The 16,027-nt window shown below is 45.3% G+C and overlaps 1 protein-coding gene across 6 annotated transcripts in view; it reads right to left on the bottom strand.

Annotated features, from left to right (window-relative positions):
* The window catches only part of CDK6 (cyclin dependent kinase 6), a 225,914-nt gene extending 218,381 nt beyond the window's left edge, over nt 1-7,533 (bottom strand). For 3 of the 6 annotated variants that reach the window (XM_057730925.1, XM_057730929.1, XM_057730930.1), the window contains exons 1-2: nt 5,894-6,040; nt 3,942-4,542 (exon numbers count right to left, since the gene is read on the bottom strand). In XM_057730925.1, the coding sequence (XP_057586908.1) occupies nt 3,942-4,174 (233 nt within the window). In that variant the 5' untranslated portion in view covers nt 4,175-4,542; nt 5,894-6,040. The other 3 variants (XM_057730926.1, XM_057730928.1, XM_057730927.1) reach the window with 3 other exon arrangements.
* Between the last annotated feature and the right edge of the window lie 8,494 nt (nt 7,534-16,027).

Raw genomic sequence — 16,027 nt, forward strand, 5'->3', positions numbered from 1 at the left:
TTTTATGATATTCATTACTGAGTTCTTTAAAAAGAGAAAATGGGAAAACTGTCCTTGAATAATTATTATTGAGCTGCATGCATTTTTCTGATATTTTTAAGCAGTGATTAAATATGCTAATAATAATAATTTAACATATTTAAATACCACAAGTTTATTCACTGAAATACCATGAGTTATAGTTTTCTGAACCAGTACTTGAATCTGAATTACTTTTACTGCTACACTAACAAATTTAATCCCTGGAAACAACACTGATAGCACTTCACAGGACCTTTGTAATATGATATTATCATGTATTGGGGTTACAGTGATCATCCTATTCCTTCAAAAAGAGGGAGAATTACTTGGGAGGAGTAGCCAGGTATGATTTACCCAAGTATCTTTCCCAGCCCCTAACCCCATGGATTTTAAACAGCAGGTCCTTCCTAAATCCTTATTAAGTGGAGCTCAAATGCTCATATCTATTAATTACATGTCAATGTCTTCTTATACGGATCCCTTTGTATGTCACTAAGGTGAAACTGAATCCCCCAAAAGCATTTGATTCTGGTTAGTGTTTTGGTTATCTAACTACTCAATCAGCAAATTCACGGTAACCAAATTATCACAAATACTAGTTGCTCTGAAAAAATGGTTAGGTTAAATATAGCAAAACAAGCCAATGGAAACAAAGAGAACTGAATTTTTGAAAAGATAAAAGGTCGGCTCATCCTATTACAAGGTTAAGTTCTGTATTTTTTCGACTTGTTCAAAAGTATCCCCTGCTTCCAGCTGTGTCTGGCAAATACTGGGCCCTCAGTAAATATTTGGTAAATGAATAGATTGCTGATAAGAAATTATTTTATCTGCTATATATATTTAGTTCGGAATGTAAAGCAGGATTCATTTGCAGGGTGCATAAGCTCTAATACAAGTTCATACTGAAGTCTGATTCTGGCAAAGGCTCCAGGATTTGAGATTACCAACTGTAAAATACAAGTAAATTTATATCCCAGACACTGACCGGCTGATCAAGCCTGGGCCTGGAATACATCAAGCACAGGTAAGCAAGAATTTCAGGTCATTATCCCTGTGCATGCAGGCAATACCAGTGCCAGCAGTAACAAGACAGCTTTTCTGGCAAATCCATCGAAATTAAATCTTAAACTTTTGAAAAACTAATATGTTTATTATGCTCTTTCAAGCTTAGAGGCTTAACTATCTGTGGGAAGGGCCTATAATTATGCTCAATTACTTATGACTTGAAGGCACTTATTAAGACATCTGCCCTTTTAAGAAACCTTTAAAGAACCAGCCATAGGACTGTAAAATGGATCCTGCGGGGCAACAATAAATCACAGGTCTGGGGGTCCAACTTTGACAACTCTCCCTTGGAAGAAAATAATTTGTTGTCACCTGTCCTTGACTTCCTGATCCTGCCTGAACAAATTTCAGCATCTTCTAAAATCTGAATTCCTAGTCAAGCCAAGCAAGTCATAAGGGCCAGTAATTGCCCCAAGGCAGAAGCAGAAGAGAAGAAACAGGAAGGAAACAAAATGGAATGGAGATCTGCAGCTCATGAGGATGACATCATCAATAATTTTCTCAAGTGTCACTGAATTTCATGGCATATGACTGATGGTATTTTCTAACAAACTGCAGGCTCATTATTTTCAAGTAGCTTCTTGGTTCCAGAGCATGCAACATCTGGGTTTGAGTATGATTTGTTCCATAGGAAAGGTCAGGTAAACTTGCCTTACTGGGAACTTTCTCCAAGGCAAGAGCCCCACCAATCTCCCTGAACACAAATAATATGCGGACATTTGAAGCACTCTTAAATTTACAAAGTGTCCTCATATACACTATCAGTTTCTCCTCACAGTTCTTAAGAGGTAGGTGTCATCATCACCACTTAACATGTGAAATAGTTTTAGAAAATGATGCCTTTGTCTTCAACTTATAAGTATAGTCTCGCAAAATTTCTCAGTATAGAATCCAAGATGTGGGTTAGCTAGAAATCTGTAAAGATACACCAACCTCAAGAGGATAAATCAAAAGAATAAGATGGATTAGCCAAAATCTACTAGCACAATGGTAAAAACAACCATCCTTTGTTACAAGAATAAATTGTGCTTTTTAAAAGTGTTATACAGTGGTGCCTCTGTAACACCTTTATAATTAGGACATGATTTTATTTATATACATGATAATCATCCTTAACTGGACACTATCCATAGGTAACAGACAAAATAAAACAAGAACTTTGAACCTACAACTCTAGTGGTGGAATTCACTCTCTGGGAAGTGCCTAAGTGATTCCACTAGGAAGATAACTAAGTTACAGGGGACAAAATGTACCCATCACTTCTCTCTCTGATGTCACAAAGACTCCCCAAAAGGGTTTTTGTTGTTTTTCAGCAAAGAAAACATACACACAAAAGGTTATCCAATGCTTTTCTATACAATCCCACCTTCCTAAAACACTGATTCTCTCAGTCTTATTATCTTTTGTCCCTCTCTTCTTTACTGGCTAAACCAGAGGTATACTGGGGTCCTATCTTCACAGCCGTTTACTACTTTATTTATGTATTTATGATTCTTTGCTGCCTTCTAGCCCGAGACTAACTGTGTCAGGAACAAAGCACCACACAAATCATCCAGCCTGGGATAAGAGGAGACAAGTTGAAACCTCCCAGGAAGATTCTGTAGACACTTGGGCTCCCTGAGACTGTGGAGGGCTTGGTATTTCAAAGGTCAGTCTCGGGTCTCTTCACTTTGATGACTAATGTTAAATTGTTTGACTTTTTACAAAAATATTTAGCTGTGCTTATTTACATAATTTCATCCACAGCACACATACAGTAGTAGACACATATTTGTTGAACAGAACCCCTAGGCAGATGAGAAAACAGGAAGAAGACCTCAAGACCTCCTTTTTCCAACATATTATCTTAGGAGTTGAGAAAGGCAAAATCACACTCTGATTTGTAGAAGCTTCTGGGCATTCCCTTTCAGCTTACAACTATGCACCTCTGTTTTAAAAAGAGAAGGATGACACATCACACAATGTCAAACACACAATGGGGAAATTCCAGGATCACTAAGAAAACACCATTATCTTAAGTTACACACACTTTGGTTTAATACTGGTTACCACACAAGAGAGGCTATAAGAACTGCTGCCTCCCCACCCACTAGCACAACCAACCCAGGAAAAGCAAGGGCAGGACGTTTAGAATCTAAAGATTCCACAACCTGGACTCGCATCTGACCCTTCTGAGAAGTACTCTAAGGACTATGCCGGCCCAGAGACATAAAGTAATACAAACAGGTAGCCGTTTTTTAAATGACACAAATTGGGCATCGGCACTGAAGTCCTTAGGCCATCAGGAATCCTTATCATTATGCAACATTAATAAAGAGAAACGGTGGGTGTGATTGGCAAAACTACTCTTAAAAGTTTCTGCACTTTTAAACCTTATTTATACTAGGCTCCGCCAATAAAGTTTTTCTTTCTACTAATTATCACTATATCCTGTTACTGTTCACTCATTTTCTCAAAAATTCCAATGGCCAAGGAAACTATGCGGGGGCTGGAAGGGCGCGTCTCAGGTTGGCTTGTTCTGTCCCTAAAAGACACCCATCTTTCCGGATCCCTTTCAGGGCAGGCAGGGAGAAAACACTAAAAACTTGCACAGCGGCGGGGAAGCCTGCGCAGGTCACATTTTCTGACTTGTCTTTCCGCTCGCTGTCTGGCAAGGTCACCGGCTCTGGCTCTTGGCTCTGCCGACAAAACTTACTCTCACCCCGTAAGGTCAGCGGGGCGCGCCGTGCCTCCCTAGTCGCCGCCCCCCGCCCCCACTCCCCGGCCCAGCATCTCAGTGGGCCCGAGGATCCCAGGCCCGGCCCTCCCACGGCGCGCGGCCCCCCGACGGCGCGGGCGCCGCTCCACCGCTCACCTGACCACGTTGGGGTGCTCGAAGGTCTCCAGGTGCCTCAGCACCGCCACCTCGCGGATGGTAGAGAGCGGCATGCCCTCCTCGCCGGTCTGCACTCGCACGCGCTTCAGCGCCACGAAACGGCCTCCGTTCTTCAGGTCGCGGGCCTTGAACACCTTCCCATAGGCGCCCTCCCCGATCTCCGCCACGCATTCGTACTGCTGGTCGGCACGGCTCAGGCCGTCCTTCTCCATGCCGCCTGGACGCCGCCCGGCGCGGCGCCGCGGGGGCGGGCGGGGGGCGCGCTCGGCTAGCTCGTGGCCGCCGCTCGCCTCCTCCCGGACTCCCCGGCCCGCTCCCTCGCGCCCCCGAGCTCGGTCTCGCTCTCTCTCAGCCCCGCCGCCTCCTGCGCTCGGACTCTCGCGGCCGCCGGGGCTAGATGGAGCGACTTCCCCGCGGGCGGGCGCAGCCCTGGTGCCGCCGCCGCGAAACTCCGCCTGCCGAGTCGCCGAGGAGCGAGCCGATCCCTCCTCTTCCCTCCCCGAAGCGCAGTCTTCTGCACAGACACCGAGGCGGTTACATAGTCTCTGCCCGAGCGCGTCTCCGTCCACAGTCCTTCCACCTAAAGGAGGAGACGGGAGGACAAGAAGAAAGTGTAATCAGACATCCCAGGCGCCTTCCTCGGGGTTCCTGCAGACACCCCTCCCTCCTCCTTTACGAAGCCCCCATCGCTACCCTCTGCGAGCTCCTGCCCTCTCCCAGGCCGCTTAATCCTTCCTGGTTCCTCCGAGAAAAGCGAAGTTACTTTTCTTTCCCTGCAGAGCTGGAGCCGTCTTCGCGCGGAGAAGTTGCAGGGGCCCCTCGGGGATGAGAGCGGGACGCGGGACGCAGTGGAACGAGAGGGGGCGTGCCAAGCAGCCCAGAGTGTGCCGGGAGCGCGGGGGAGGGGAGGCGCCGGGCACGTCAATGTCACCGCTTAATATTTATCCTTCTATCATTGTGTCGGGCTGTTACCCTCCCCGCCTGCCCGGGCCTGGACGTGCAGGCAGAGGCGCTCCCCGGGTGCCCTGGGGCGTTCGGGGGTCGTGCACAACCTGGTGTGGAGAGACCGCGGGTCCACTCGAGTGCGGCCGCAGAATGTGGGTGGGGGCTCCCAGGACCTTGTAACCCGATGCTGGGAGTGTGCGAGAAGGGGTGGTCAGACATCTGCTCGGAAATTGCTTCCTTTCTTTCTACTTTCAGTTTTTCTACGAGGAGACATTTAAAAACGACTTGCACACACAAATGGTCTTTTTAGGGTAAAGGAGTCTGGACTGGAAACGGAATTCTTCCTCCGACTTAGAGGACCTCCCTGGTGGAGACCGATCAGGTCGGGGAGGGCTGGAGCTCCCTCTACTCGGGGGTCGGTGAGCGACGGGGCCCCCCGGGGGGGGGGTTCGCCCACGGGACCCTAAGAGTGGGAGAAAGAGGTGTTCGCCGCACTTCAGCTTGTCGTCTCCTTGGAGAACAACTTCGGAAGGAAGGCAGCATAACCGTGACTCGCCTTGAAATTTTCAACCGATAGCAACCTGAGCATAACTCAGCCTCTCCTTAAAAAGGGTGAAGGGCGGGCGGGGGGAGGCGTGAATGCTGAGGCTTCAGGGAAAAGTGAGAAGGGGTTGCGCCCTGGGGCCAGGATCCGAGAACCTTTCCCCACTCCCAGGATCGTTCCCGAAGGAGGTAGCAGAGGTGTTTGCTCCATTCCCCTTTCGGCTCAAGGCCGGTCCGAACTGCTGCCAGTGGCCCCTCGGAGCCCTCCACACAACAAAGGGTGGGCTGGGGGGGGGGGGTTAAGGGGGGGGGACACACTTTCCCTTCCCATTCAGCTGCAGTCCAGGACCCAGAGAACCTTCGCCCCACCGCCGCTTTGGCCTCAGCGGGACATCTGCCACTCCGGCCGCACATCCGAAATTCCCGGGGCACCTCGGAATTACCTGCCCCGCCACCGCTGCCGCGCTCGCCTTCTGCCAGAAGCACAGAAACAAAATGCGCGACCCCCACGGTCTGCGGGCGAGGGGGACCGCAGCGAGGACAGAGCCCCTCACAGTCACTCCGTTTAAAACTCCCCTTAAAAGGTGCAGGCGAATCCTGGGGGCGCCGAGGAACGAGCCCCCAGAGGCAGCACCGCGGTCTGAGCCCGGCGGAGGGCCACACAGGTAGCGGCGGAGCCGCCGCAGGCTGCGCAGCCCGCCCCTCCCGCGGCCCCCCTCCCCGCCGCGGTCCTGCCCGCCGCGCGGCAGCGAAGGAAGCGTCGGGGACGTCCCACCCCCGCAGGGAACTGCGCCCGCTGCCCCCGCCTGGCCCCGCACCGCCCGCGCCGCCTCTCCCCCCTCGCTCCCCGGACTGTCGGCTCCGGCGGAGGGAAACGGGAGCAGCAGTGCCTTTTCCCCCCCTCTCCTCCACTTTTTTTTGTTGTTGTTGTTGCTTTCCCACGCTGGCTGAATGTGACTTGACCCCATTTCAAAAAAGTTTGACATAGTGCTTCAACATTTCCGCATTCCTCCGCGACTACAAAGGCTGCAGCCGCCTCCTTCTGCTTTCTGTCTCTGCTCTCTGTCTTCACACTCAATGAAATCCTTCATGTGCCTCTCCCGAAGCCTGCCAAGCACCGCAAGGGTCGCCACCAGCGCAGCGACAAGAGGCCGCACCGGGGACCACGACTCCCGCGTGTGCGCACACGCAGATGCGCCCACGTGCACACCGACGCGCGCGCGGCTGGGCCCGGAGGTGCTCACCCCGGGGCGTGCGTTTGAACTTCGATGTTTTAAGTTAGAAAAGTAAACTGGGCAGCTAATACAAGCGCGCATCCTTGCGGGGCTCCCAGCCTGGCCGCTGGCCGCCTGCGTGCACTCCTCTCAGTGTGCATAACACGCCCGCAGGGGTTGCCAGCAAGAAGTCTGCGTTAACATTCACCTCGTGGTGGGGACGCTGGAGCCCACACCCACACCTCAGCGAGCTGGAGGGGGAGCTTTCGTGGGGAAAGAAATAGAAGGCACGGAAACACATTCCCCCGCATGGAGTCCTCCAAAGCAGTGCTTTTTAAACTCTACGTGTGGATTATTATGTGAGTTTCCGAGGGGAGTCTGAGTTCCGTTTGAAGAAGCTGGAATAAGAAGTGTTCGTGTGGGTGTTTGTGCGCAAGGCTATGTGGGAGCAGGCACAGGATCTCGGTGTTGGGGGGTGTCCCTAGTGTGGGATGTTCCCCTCTAGCCACACTAGGAGAAACTCCTTTAGCTCCCCCAAACTGGCCCCTGTAACCACCCCGCCTCGGTCCGTAAGGGGTTAACCAAAGCCAATTCCGGGAACCTACCGCCCCCCCTCGCCCCCGTCACCCCTACCCACCCTCGCCTCCGACCCCGGCCAAGCCCCCAAATTTCCCCCGGGGACCCCCCCCCCCCGCAGCCCACCCACCGGAGCGCACCGCTCCTCACCTGAGGGCCTCGGCCGTATCTGGCCTCGCGAGGGGGCTGCAGGTATCAGTCCGACCTTCGCACGTGTCCACCGCGGCGCGGAGCAGGTAACCCGGCTCGGAGGAAGGAGTTACCAGCACTCTCTCTGGCGAGGGGGTGGGCACAGCGGCGGAGGGAGGAGGGCCGGCGGAGGGCGCCGCCCGCGCCGCTCGCTGGGGGCGGACGCGGGCCGCGGGGCTCCGGCTGGCGCGCGGGGCCTGAGCCGGGGAGGCGGCGGGGGCGGGGTTGGGGGCTCCGGAGGCCGACTCTGCCGCAGACCCTCCCGGCGGCGGGGCTGGGGGCTCGCCGCTCAGTGGCAAGCGAGTGTGCAAATTAAAGCCTTCCGGAGAGAGGGGAGGCGGCGGAGACCCGGCTGAGCTCTGAGCCTCCCCGCTCTCTAGCTCTCGGCTCCGAGTGGGGGGCGAGAAAGAGGGGGGAGTTGAATGAAAATTTCCGGCTTTCACTGCAACTGGAGTGGGGGATCTTGCGACTAAAATAAGAGGCGTGAGAGGGAGAGTGGGATGTGTCGTCGGGAGTCGGCGGAGTTACCAGACCCAGGGTCGCTCCGAGTTGGGGTTTTGACAGAATGAGGCTGGCGGGGGCGGCGGGGGGGTGGTATCAGCAGTCTGTGATGTAGACGGATGGGAAAAACACAAAACAACCAACAATAATTTTGAGAAGCTGGTGGGGATGGTAAATACGAACACTTTCCAAGAAACTGAAAAATTAGACCAAAAAAATAACTCTTCTCTATCAAAAAAAAAAAAAAAAAAAAAATTGGCAGGACGCCTTGCAGAAAAGAAAATACTATTCTGTCCAAGCACTTTTCACTTTCAGCGTGAGCTACATTTGTTTTGTTTTCCTTCGCTTCCTTTCGGCCTCACAAAGCTCTATCTTTTCCTTTTGGACAGAGGATATGATTTGGAAATTGTCAGGCACTCTTGTGGTTAACGATCTACTTGAAGGAGCTGGCGGGTTCACAATTATTAAGTGATTAGCAACTGCTGAGGATTCACTAAGGTATTTCTGGGGAGGTAAAAAGCCTAAAATTGATTGTAAATAACAGAACTGCAAGATAATAGACACACAAGCACACACACACAGACACACACACACACACAAAGAGGAGAGAACATGATTCGGTAGGTGCTCAGTTTAAATGCATTATTGGAAGTCTGAAATTTGAAACCTTGTAAGAATGTATACTTTACCTGCTGAGGAAACCTGAATACAATTATTTCAGGTGAAAATGAGACTTTTTGGAGAAAAAGAAGTCTTCTAGACTTTCTACAATGAAATAAAACAAAACTTAAAATAGCCATCTTTTTGGAAAGAATTCAATGTTGTCCAAAATCTCTATTTGTAGAATACTTGAAACAAACCCTTTTAAATATCTTAATGCAAACCCTAGAAAATTTTATTTATTTCAGTGCTCTGTGGAAAATTAAAACCCAGTAAAACTCTGTTTGAATTGAAAATACTACCCCTGTAAATCTTTTGACTTTTTGAATTAAACCATGTTGCTAATTTCACAGTAGATCAAAATTTTGCTCTATAAAATTGATTCTGTACTACAGTGTGAAGTAACAGGTTAGGTAAATAAAAATTGTTGCTTTTCCATTAGTGAATATTTTGCAATGCATTATAATAATTTATTTTAAAAAAATAAGTGAATAATTGTGTTTTTTATGCTTAAGATAGTTCATAAAATTCATTTTGTGTTTAGAAGTGTATCTTCTAAAATGAAACCCAATTTCTGAACAAAATTTGTATTCGTAAAAAACTTGAGAAAGCAAATTGTTGGATTTTGTATTTATATAAAATATTGGATCACTACAAATTACTAATTAAACTTTAAACCAGAGACACAAATGGAAATCGTCCATTCTGATAACTGCTCACACTATCAATGCTTTTTAAAACAAGATTTACTTGCTGGTGATTAACACATTTATATAATTCAGAAATAATTATCAATAAATAGTGATAGTAACCAGCAAATGATTGTAAGAATTTGAGTAAATAATTTGTTTAAAAATATTAAGCTGTAAATACCTTTTAAATTAACTGAAAAATGTCTTTTCTACACTGTTGTATTTTTAATTGCTAAATTTGATAACAGCCACAGATGGATGAGAAACTCCATGATTTAGCTTACTAGATTCCTTGGGCTATGTCAAAAACAATGAAACTTTATTTAATTATGTATGTTACTACTGAGTGTCACCTCTCTTTATGTGATCTGCTTTCTCTGATACTGTTAATATATCATGTTCACTCTCCCTGGTCATGATTCACATTAACTCCAGGTTGTTAAAGCTTCAGACGAGGAAGTTTTACAATGGATTGTATAAAATTAGTAAATACCAGATTGTTTTTGTTTATGGATAACTTCCTCTGTGGGTAACAGGTTATCATAACAAAATTTGCACAAAGTTTATAAACTGTGAACCAAATTCCGACTCCTTTGTTCAGGAGTCTTCAATGAATGAATACATCATTCCAGAATAGTGATCTGTACCAGTATTTTCACACCACATCTCAGGTATTCTAAAGTTGCAAATCATCTTACAGTTTTTAAAAAATTAGAATTCATGGAATTATTTCCAGATATGATGTTGTAGCTTACCCTAAAAGTTTTCTTCGTGTCACATAAGAGATATATTCCATGTGTGAACATTTTATACCAAGTATCTGTAAGTTTTTGTTTTCACTAAAATAAAAATAATTTTTTAAATTCTGGTCTATAATTTATAACACTGTTTAAGAAATGAGAAATTTATTTAAAATTAGTAATTGTATAATGTACATCTAATTCTAAATGATATCTGATTTATATTAGCCATTTGAATTTACAAAATACATTTTCCAGAAACTCAGAAATGAGGTTTTACTAGAATCTACTACACAAGAATTTTAATTAGAGGTCCATGTAAATTTATCCTTTTTGTCTATAAAGTTCTGTTTACCATCTTGATGAAAAACACTTTTCTGGGTTAATAACTTTGCAATTAGTTTCCCTCATTTTTAACTTGATTTATATGTATGTGAACATTACCTTTCTTGAGTAATTACCACAAAAAACTATTATCTTAACAGAAAAAGAATAATATAATTCAGTGCATTTGAATGCATTCTTCTTCTCAACCCAGGCATTTCCAAGCTTTTTTTTTTTCCTTTGGGGGCAGGGGGGAGGGGTGGGTCTTTAAAATATAATATTGAAAATTTGCTAAATATCCTAGAAAAAAATCAATTGTACTACCAACTTTTTCAATTGTAAAATTCGGGACTTTATTTTCTAAGTTCAACTTTCTAAATAGTTTCCCATCGATTTGGAAATGATCTGGATTTTTCTCTTCTTGTTGCATGTGATCTAGTGCACTGCATTTGAGGAGTGGAACTTGAAAAGGTTTTGATATCTGCCATGAGGACAAAAAATATATGAGTTAGTAGCTTACACAATTTAAGGCGAAAAACCAAACATTATTATCTATTGAAAACATTCCGTTTTCATGGAATGAAATTATAATTACCGCTATGCAACATGTCAGTACTATGTTTATATTTGTATAATTGTCACCATCTATTCAATTTTTTCCCTTTTGATAGACACTCATATCTTCTTTTTCCTTTGTGTGTGTGTGTGTGTGTGTGTGTGTGAAAACCTGTGTGTTCCTGGCATATTGTGACATGTTCAAAACATTTGAAAGACGAATTCTAAAATCTTATAAGATTTTTCATCAACTACGGAAATACACTTACAAAGATGGTGATAGTCACATTGAAATACCTACATTTCCTTTCGGCTTATAGTGTCCTGTACTTTTCACTGACTTCCTACATTTCTTTTCCAAGAGAATACTTGCATCTCAACTACACACGTGGCCTAATAATTGTGTTGTCATAGCTGCCTTTGGTTGAGCTAAAAGGTGTGTACATGTTTTAGACAGACCGTTCAGATGAAGCAGTGGAGGTCCAACATAGTGGGGGTGAACGATGATAAAGCGGGATCTGGGAGACAGGAAGAAGGACAAAGAAAGTCACCTGGGAGAATCTCCTGTGAATGGCTTGGCAGCAGGGATACGTGAAGAAAGCACATGCTAAGGTCCCGGGGCCAAGAGATGTTCCTCAGTGCTCTAGGTATGGCATATCCAGACAACTGATTCTTTCCTAATGAACAGCATTCTATGTCTATCCTATTATGCGGTAAATGAGATTGTATAGTGTATGCATCCATATTCAGGTAACTCTCTTATATTGTCTCATTATGGATTTTCCCTGAAAATAATATAGAATAGAATTCTTTGCAGAATTCTCTGAATGCCTAGAAGAAAGTACATAATAGCACAGCTCTGTGAATTAAACTTTTTACCATAAATTGAAGACAGGATCCAATTTTTAATCCCTGCTATACATTTGTTCAAGGTTTCTCATAGCTTTGTATCCCCCAATACCTAGCACAGTAACTGGCAAGTATTTTATGTCCAATAAATATTTGTCAATGGGAAAGTTGACTTTGTATCCTTTATTCCTTCTTCTTTGGGACAATCTATTGATTTCCTTCAGGGGGATATATTAGAATAATTTTTTTATATATTCCCACCAAAATTTAAGGATCCATGTGCTGATTTCAGGACCCCAGAAAGGTGTCTCCTCTACCTTCTGTTCCCTTTCCCTTTAGCCCTCTTCTCTAAATCCTACAGTCCTTTCAAGGCCCAGATCTTCCTTAAAACCTGGGAGGTTCCCTCAGCTGAACGACATCCTCATTGCTCTAACTCCTAGAAGCCATCTGCTTCCTCCTTCTTCAAAGCTTGATGCTCTGCTACCTACCAGCATGAGCTCCCCGAGAGTGTCCACCGTGCCTTGTTCCCTTTGGCAATGTCCCAGCACCTGGCTGTGCCATCTGGCTATAGTAGGTGGTCACTGAATGTAGCAATGGCTCTTGTCTCTCTCCATGAGTGTTACTGAGTCAAGCAGGCACAGAGCAGCCTTGAGTTGTGTGACATAACTAGGATAGCGTTTGAAAGTGGAGGACGGTGTTCCACTTTGCTTAAATGGGAAAGAACAAGGGCATCCTGCTACTTTGCATGGATTTGTTACGTTTTTCTCTTGTGTTGCAGATATTAGTAATTTAAAACATTTTTGTCTGAAAGAAAACATGTTTAGATAAATTTCTTTGTTTGAAAGACGAATTCTAAAATCTTATCAGAAAGGAAATGTGTTTAGATAATTGTCTCCATTCCCTAACCCTGAAAATCCTGATTAAATTATTTTTCTCTGAAAAGAACAAATACTAAACTCGGAGGTAAGTTAGATATTGTAGAGCCCAGAACCTGGAAAGATTACTCATTTTATTTGCCAATATCCTTAACATGTATGTATCCTAAAGGGCAGAATCCTTGATTTCTAAGTCAGGAGTTTGTTTTATTCCTGGTTCTTCCTCTCTCAGTAATGTTCACTGTACGCTCAGGGAACAGATATTTAACCTTTCTGACCTTCCTTGTCTATGCCTATTAAACAGGTTTGCTAATCATTCAGGAAGAGGTTATGAAAATGGTTTGGAGAGAGGCAGCAAAGAGTTTTACCTTCACAAGAGAAGATATGGGAGTATAATGGAGGTTGCTGGTCCATGTGAAATTTAATATGAAGTTGCTCACAAACTACCTACGTAACCTTGGGCAACACATTTAAGCCCCTGGGCCTTAAGGTCCTTGTCCGTAAAAGAGATGATGAGTTGGGATGATTTTTATGGCTGCTGCAACTTGAAAATGCTATAGTCCAGTCCAGCATGCGGTCTATGCCTGGCACCAGCATGATACATCAGTTTTTATAAATGCCCTAAATTAGAGTAGTGACAGAGGATAGGACTCTGATGTCAGCAACCCAGAGAGGGGTCTGGGATTCAAATGTGAATTATATTGGGGTCTCTCTAACTTAACCCTCTGGATTTTCAAGGCTGAATAGAAATGAGGACTTCTAGAAAAACATTAGGGGAATTCACTAGCGTTTTCATTAGAAATGGGGAGAGAGGAGTCGGGTTTTAATTTTTTTGGCTAAAGCTAAATATGATGAATTCATTACTCAACTCTTATTAATAACATGTGATAAATAAATTACAATAGGACATATAGAACTAGGATACTCAAGATTAGAAATCTTGGATGATCACAGACATTCTTCAAAGATATCATGAAGCCTAACTTTGGGAGATGTGACATGATATATCTGTAAACTATTGAAAACGTCAGTGGCTGCCAGCACCACCACCTGCCCCATGAGGCAGTGGGAAGTGGGGGTCGGGAGGGTTGAAGGCAGTATGCAGTGAATCTGAGGGGCGCCAGAAAAACCAGAAATTCTGAGAGCTGCTGATCCAAAGCCATTATTAAAACATGTACAGAAGAACAGACTGTTGCCTCTGTGCTTTTATTTTCCACCACGTCAGCCCATGTGCATGGTTTTAAGGTCCTCCCTGGATGTACAGGGAAAAAGCATTTAGGCGGTTGGAACCAGATAGTCCGGGATTAGAAGCCTGGTTCCATGTAACTCTGGACTAGGTTCTTAAAGTTTCAAATCCCTAGTTTCCCTCACTCATAAAGTAGGAATACTATTATCTGCCACAATAGGTTGGTGTGAAAACTAAATAAGTGCCAACCATGTACATTTTGCATTTAGCAGACACTTAACAAACATTAGGAAACAATCAATATCCATTCTGTGAAATCACAATTCTTGTTCTTTCTCTTTTTAGGGACAGCTAACCCTTTGACTGACATGTCATTCTTTTTAACTGGGTTGAAACATCCGCCTATTGCAGAAGGAGCAGCCTGAAACAGAGCACACCTAAAATTATCTTGGGCTTTGACAAAACCACAACTGTCTCTGGGTGTGTGAAGAACAGAGGAGAGTGTGGGGTGTCTCTCCTGAGACCTCTCTGTCTTGTCCAGATATTATCTCAGGACTGCTCAGTCTCCTTAGTCCATTCCTCACTGTCCTCCTCACGCTCTTCCCTAAAAGTGGCTCTGTTCTTCTTTTCTCCACTGCTTTGGTGTGTCTGGAGGGCCAACTCCTCCTGCCCCTTAAATCGGTACCCCATACTTGCCGACACTTGTCCTAAAAGCTCTGCACTCGCTGTTGATCACTCACTGTTGATCACGCCTCCACAGTCACTGGCTCCTACTTACCTTGTTCGAAGTACTAACTGTTATCTCTTTGTCATCCTCTCCATCTCCTCCCTACACTTCAACCTGGTATTCTTGGCTCAGCAGAAGTTTCCTCAGGTGACACTGCATTTCCTACTGCATAGTCTCTCCTTAGAAACTCTCGAGGGGAGCTACCCTGTCTCCCCTACCCTTTTCAGTTTTTATTTTTTGAACTTCCCAGGGACACTTCCTCAGCTTCTTGTCCTTCGATACTCAAATGCTTCCTTGTGAGCCATTTTCCTCATAGCTTTCTCATCCTTACCCAGGGGCCATCAGATACCTGGACCACCCAGTTCCTGGAGTTCTGTCCTCCACTTTCTCCTACTGAGGTCCCACAGGATGATGGACTCCTTCAAAGTGGGGTCTGCAGCTTTTATTGCTTCATCTCTAAATCCTGGCCCAGAGTTAGTGAACAAGAGGTGTTGGCTAAAGGAAAGCTACAGGATCATAGGAAACACAGGGGCCATCCGATGATCTTCCAACTGAGCAGTGACCTGGCACTGTCCCAGGCACACCTTGCTCACCTGTTTCCTACCTGCTCTCAATTCCATGCTGTCTTCTTTAAGAACGAACCCTGAAGCAAGGGTAAGTACAGGTCTCCACCTTTGGGTTGCACCATCCCCGCCTGCCTTGATACAGGAGTACATAGAATGGTTGAGAGAAAGCTCGTGAAGCTGAATTGATTTGACCTATGGGTTCATGCTGGTCAGGAAGAGCCATGAAATCCAGGCAGGGAAGCTTAAACTTGATTATTAGGCAAAACACAAAACTGATTTAAGTTTTTTGAGCAGGGAAGGTGGCCCTTGGAGCAGTGAGAGCACAAAAGTCGTGTGCAAGGAAGATGACTTTGGTGCTAGTAGGGCCAAGAGGCTGGAGTCAGGGAGACCAAATTACAGGCTCCTGCCAGTGGTGAAAAGACCCAGGATGAAAGTTAGGAATGGAAAAAAAAGAGAGAGAGAGAGAGAGAGACAATGGCTACAAGAAAGAATTCAGAGGAAACATTTGATAGGATTTGCTTAATAAAAAGATAAGCAGAATAATGAGAAGAGTTAACATGTATAGATCCTGCCAGGACAGCTCTGGCACTTTATATAAATTAACCTATTTAAACCTCCTAATTATCTCCATTTTGCAGACAATGAAACTGAGGCATAGGACCAAACTTCTAGGCTTTGGGTCCAAGATATGAAAATAATTAATAATAATAACAATAATAACAACAACAACAACATAGTCTGTAATAGATAAAAGAAAGATGGCAAAAGGAAATGGCTTGGTGAAGGTTTAGGAGTTCCACTTCTGAATCTGAGATAACAGCCAAATGAAAATATCCAGTGGTCACACAGAGTGGGGAGCCTTTCACTTTTGCCTGGTTCTGCCTTAAATACACCCAGATCCACCATCCTGGAGAAACTCACTG

The sequence above is a fragment of the Hippopotamus amphibius genome, chromosome 4 (assembly GCF_030028045.1).
Source record: "Hippopotamus amphibius kiboko isolate mHipAmp2 chromosome 4, mHipAmp2.hap2, whole genome shotgun sequence".
NCBI classification, from domain to species: Eukaryota; Metazoa; Chordata; class Mammalia; order Artiodactyla; family Hippopotamidae; genus Hippopotamus; species Hippopotamus amphibius.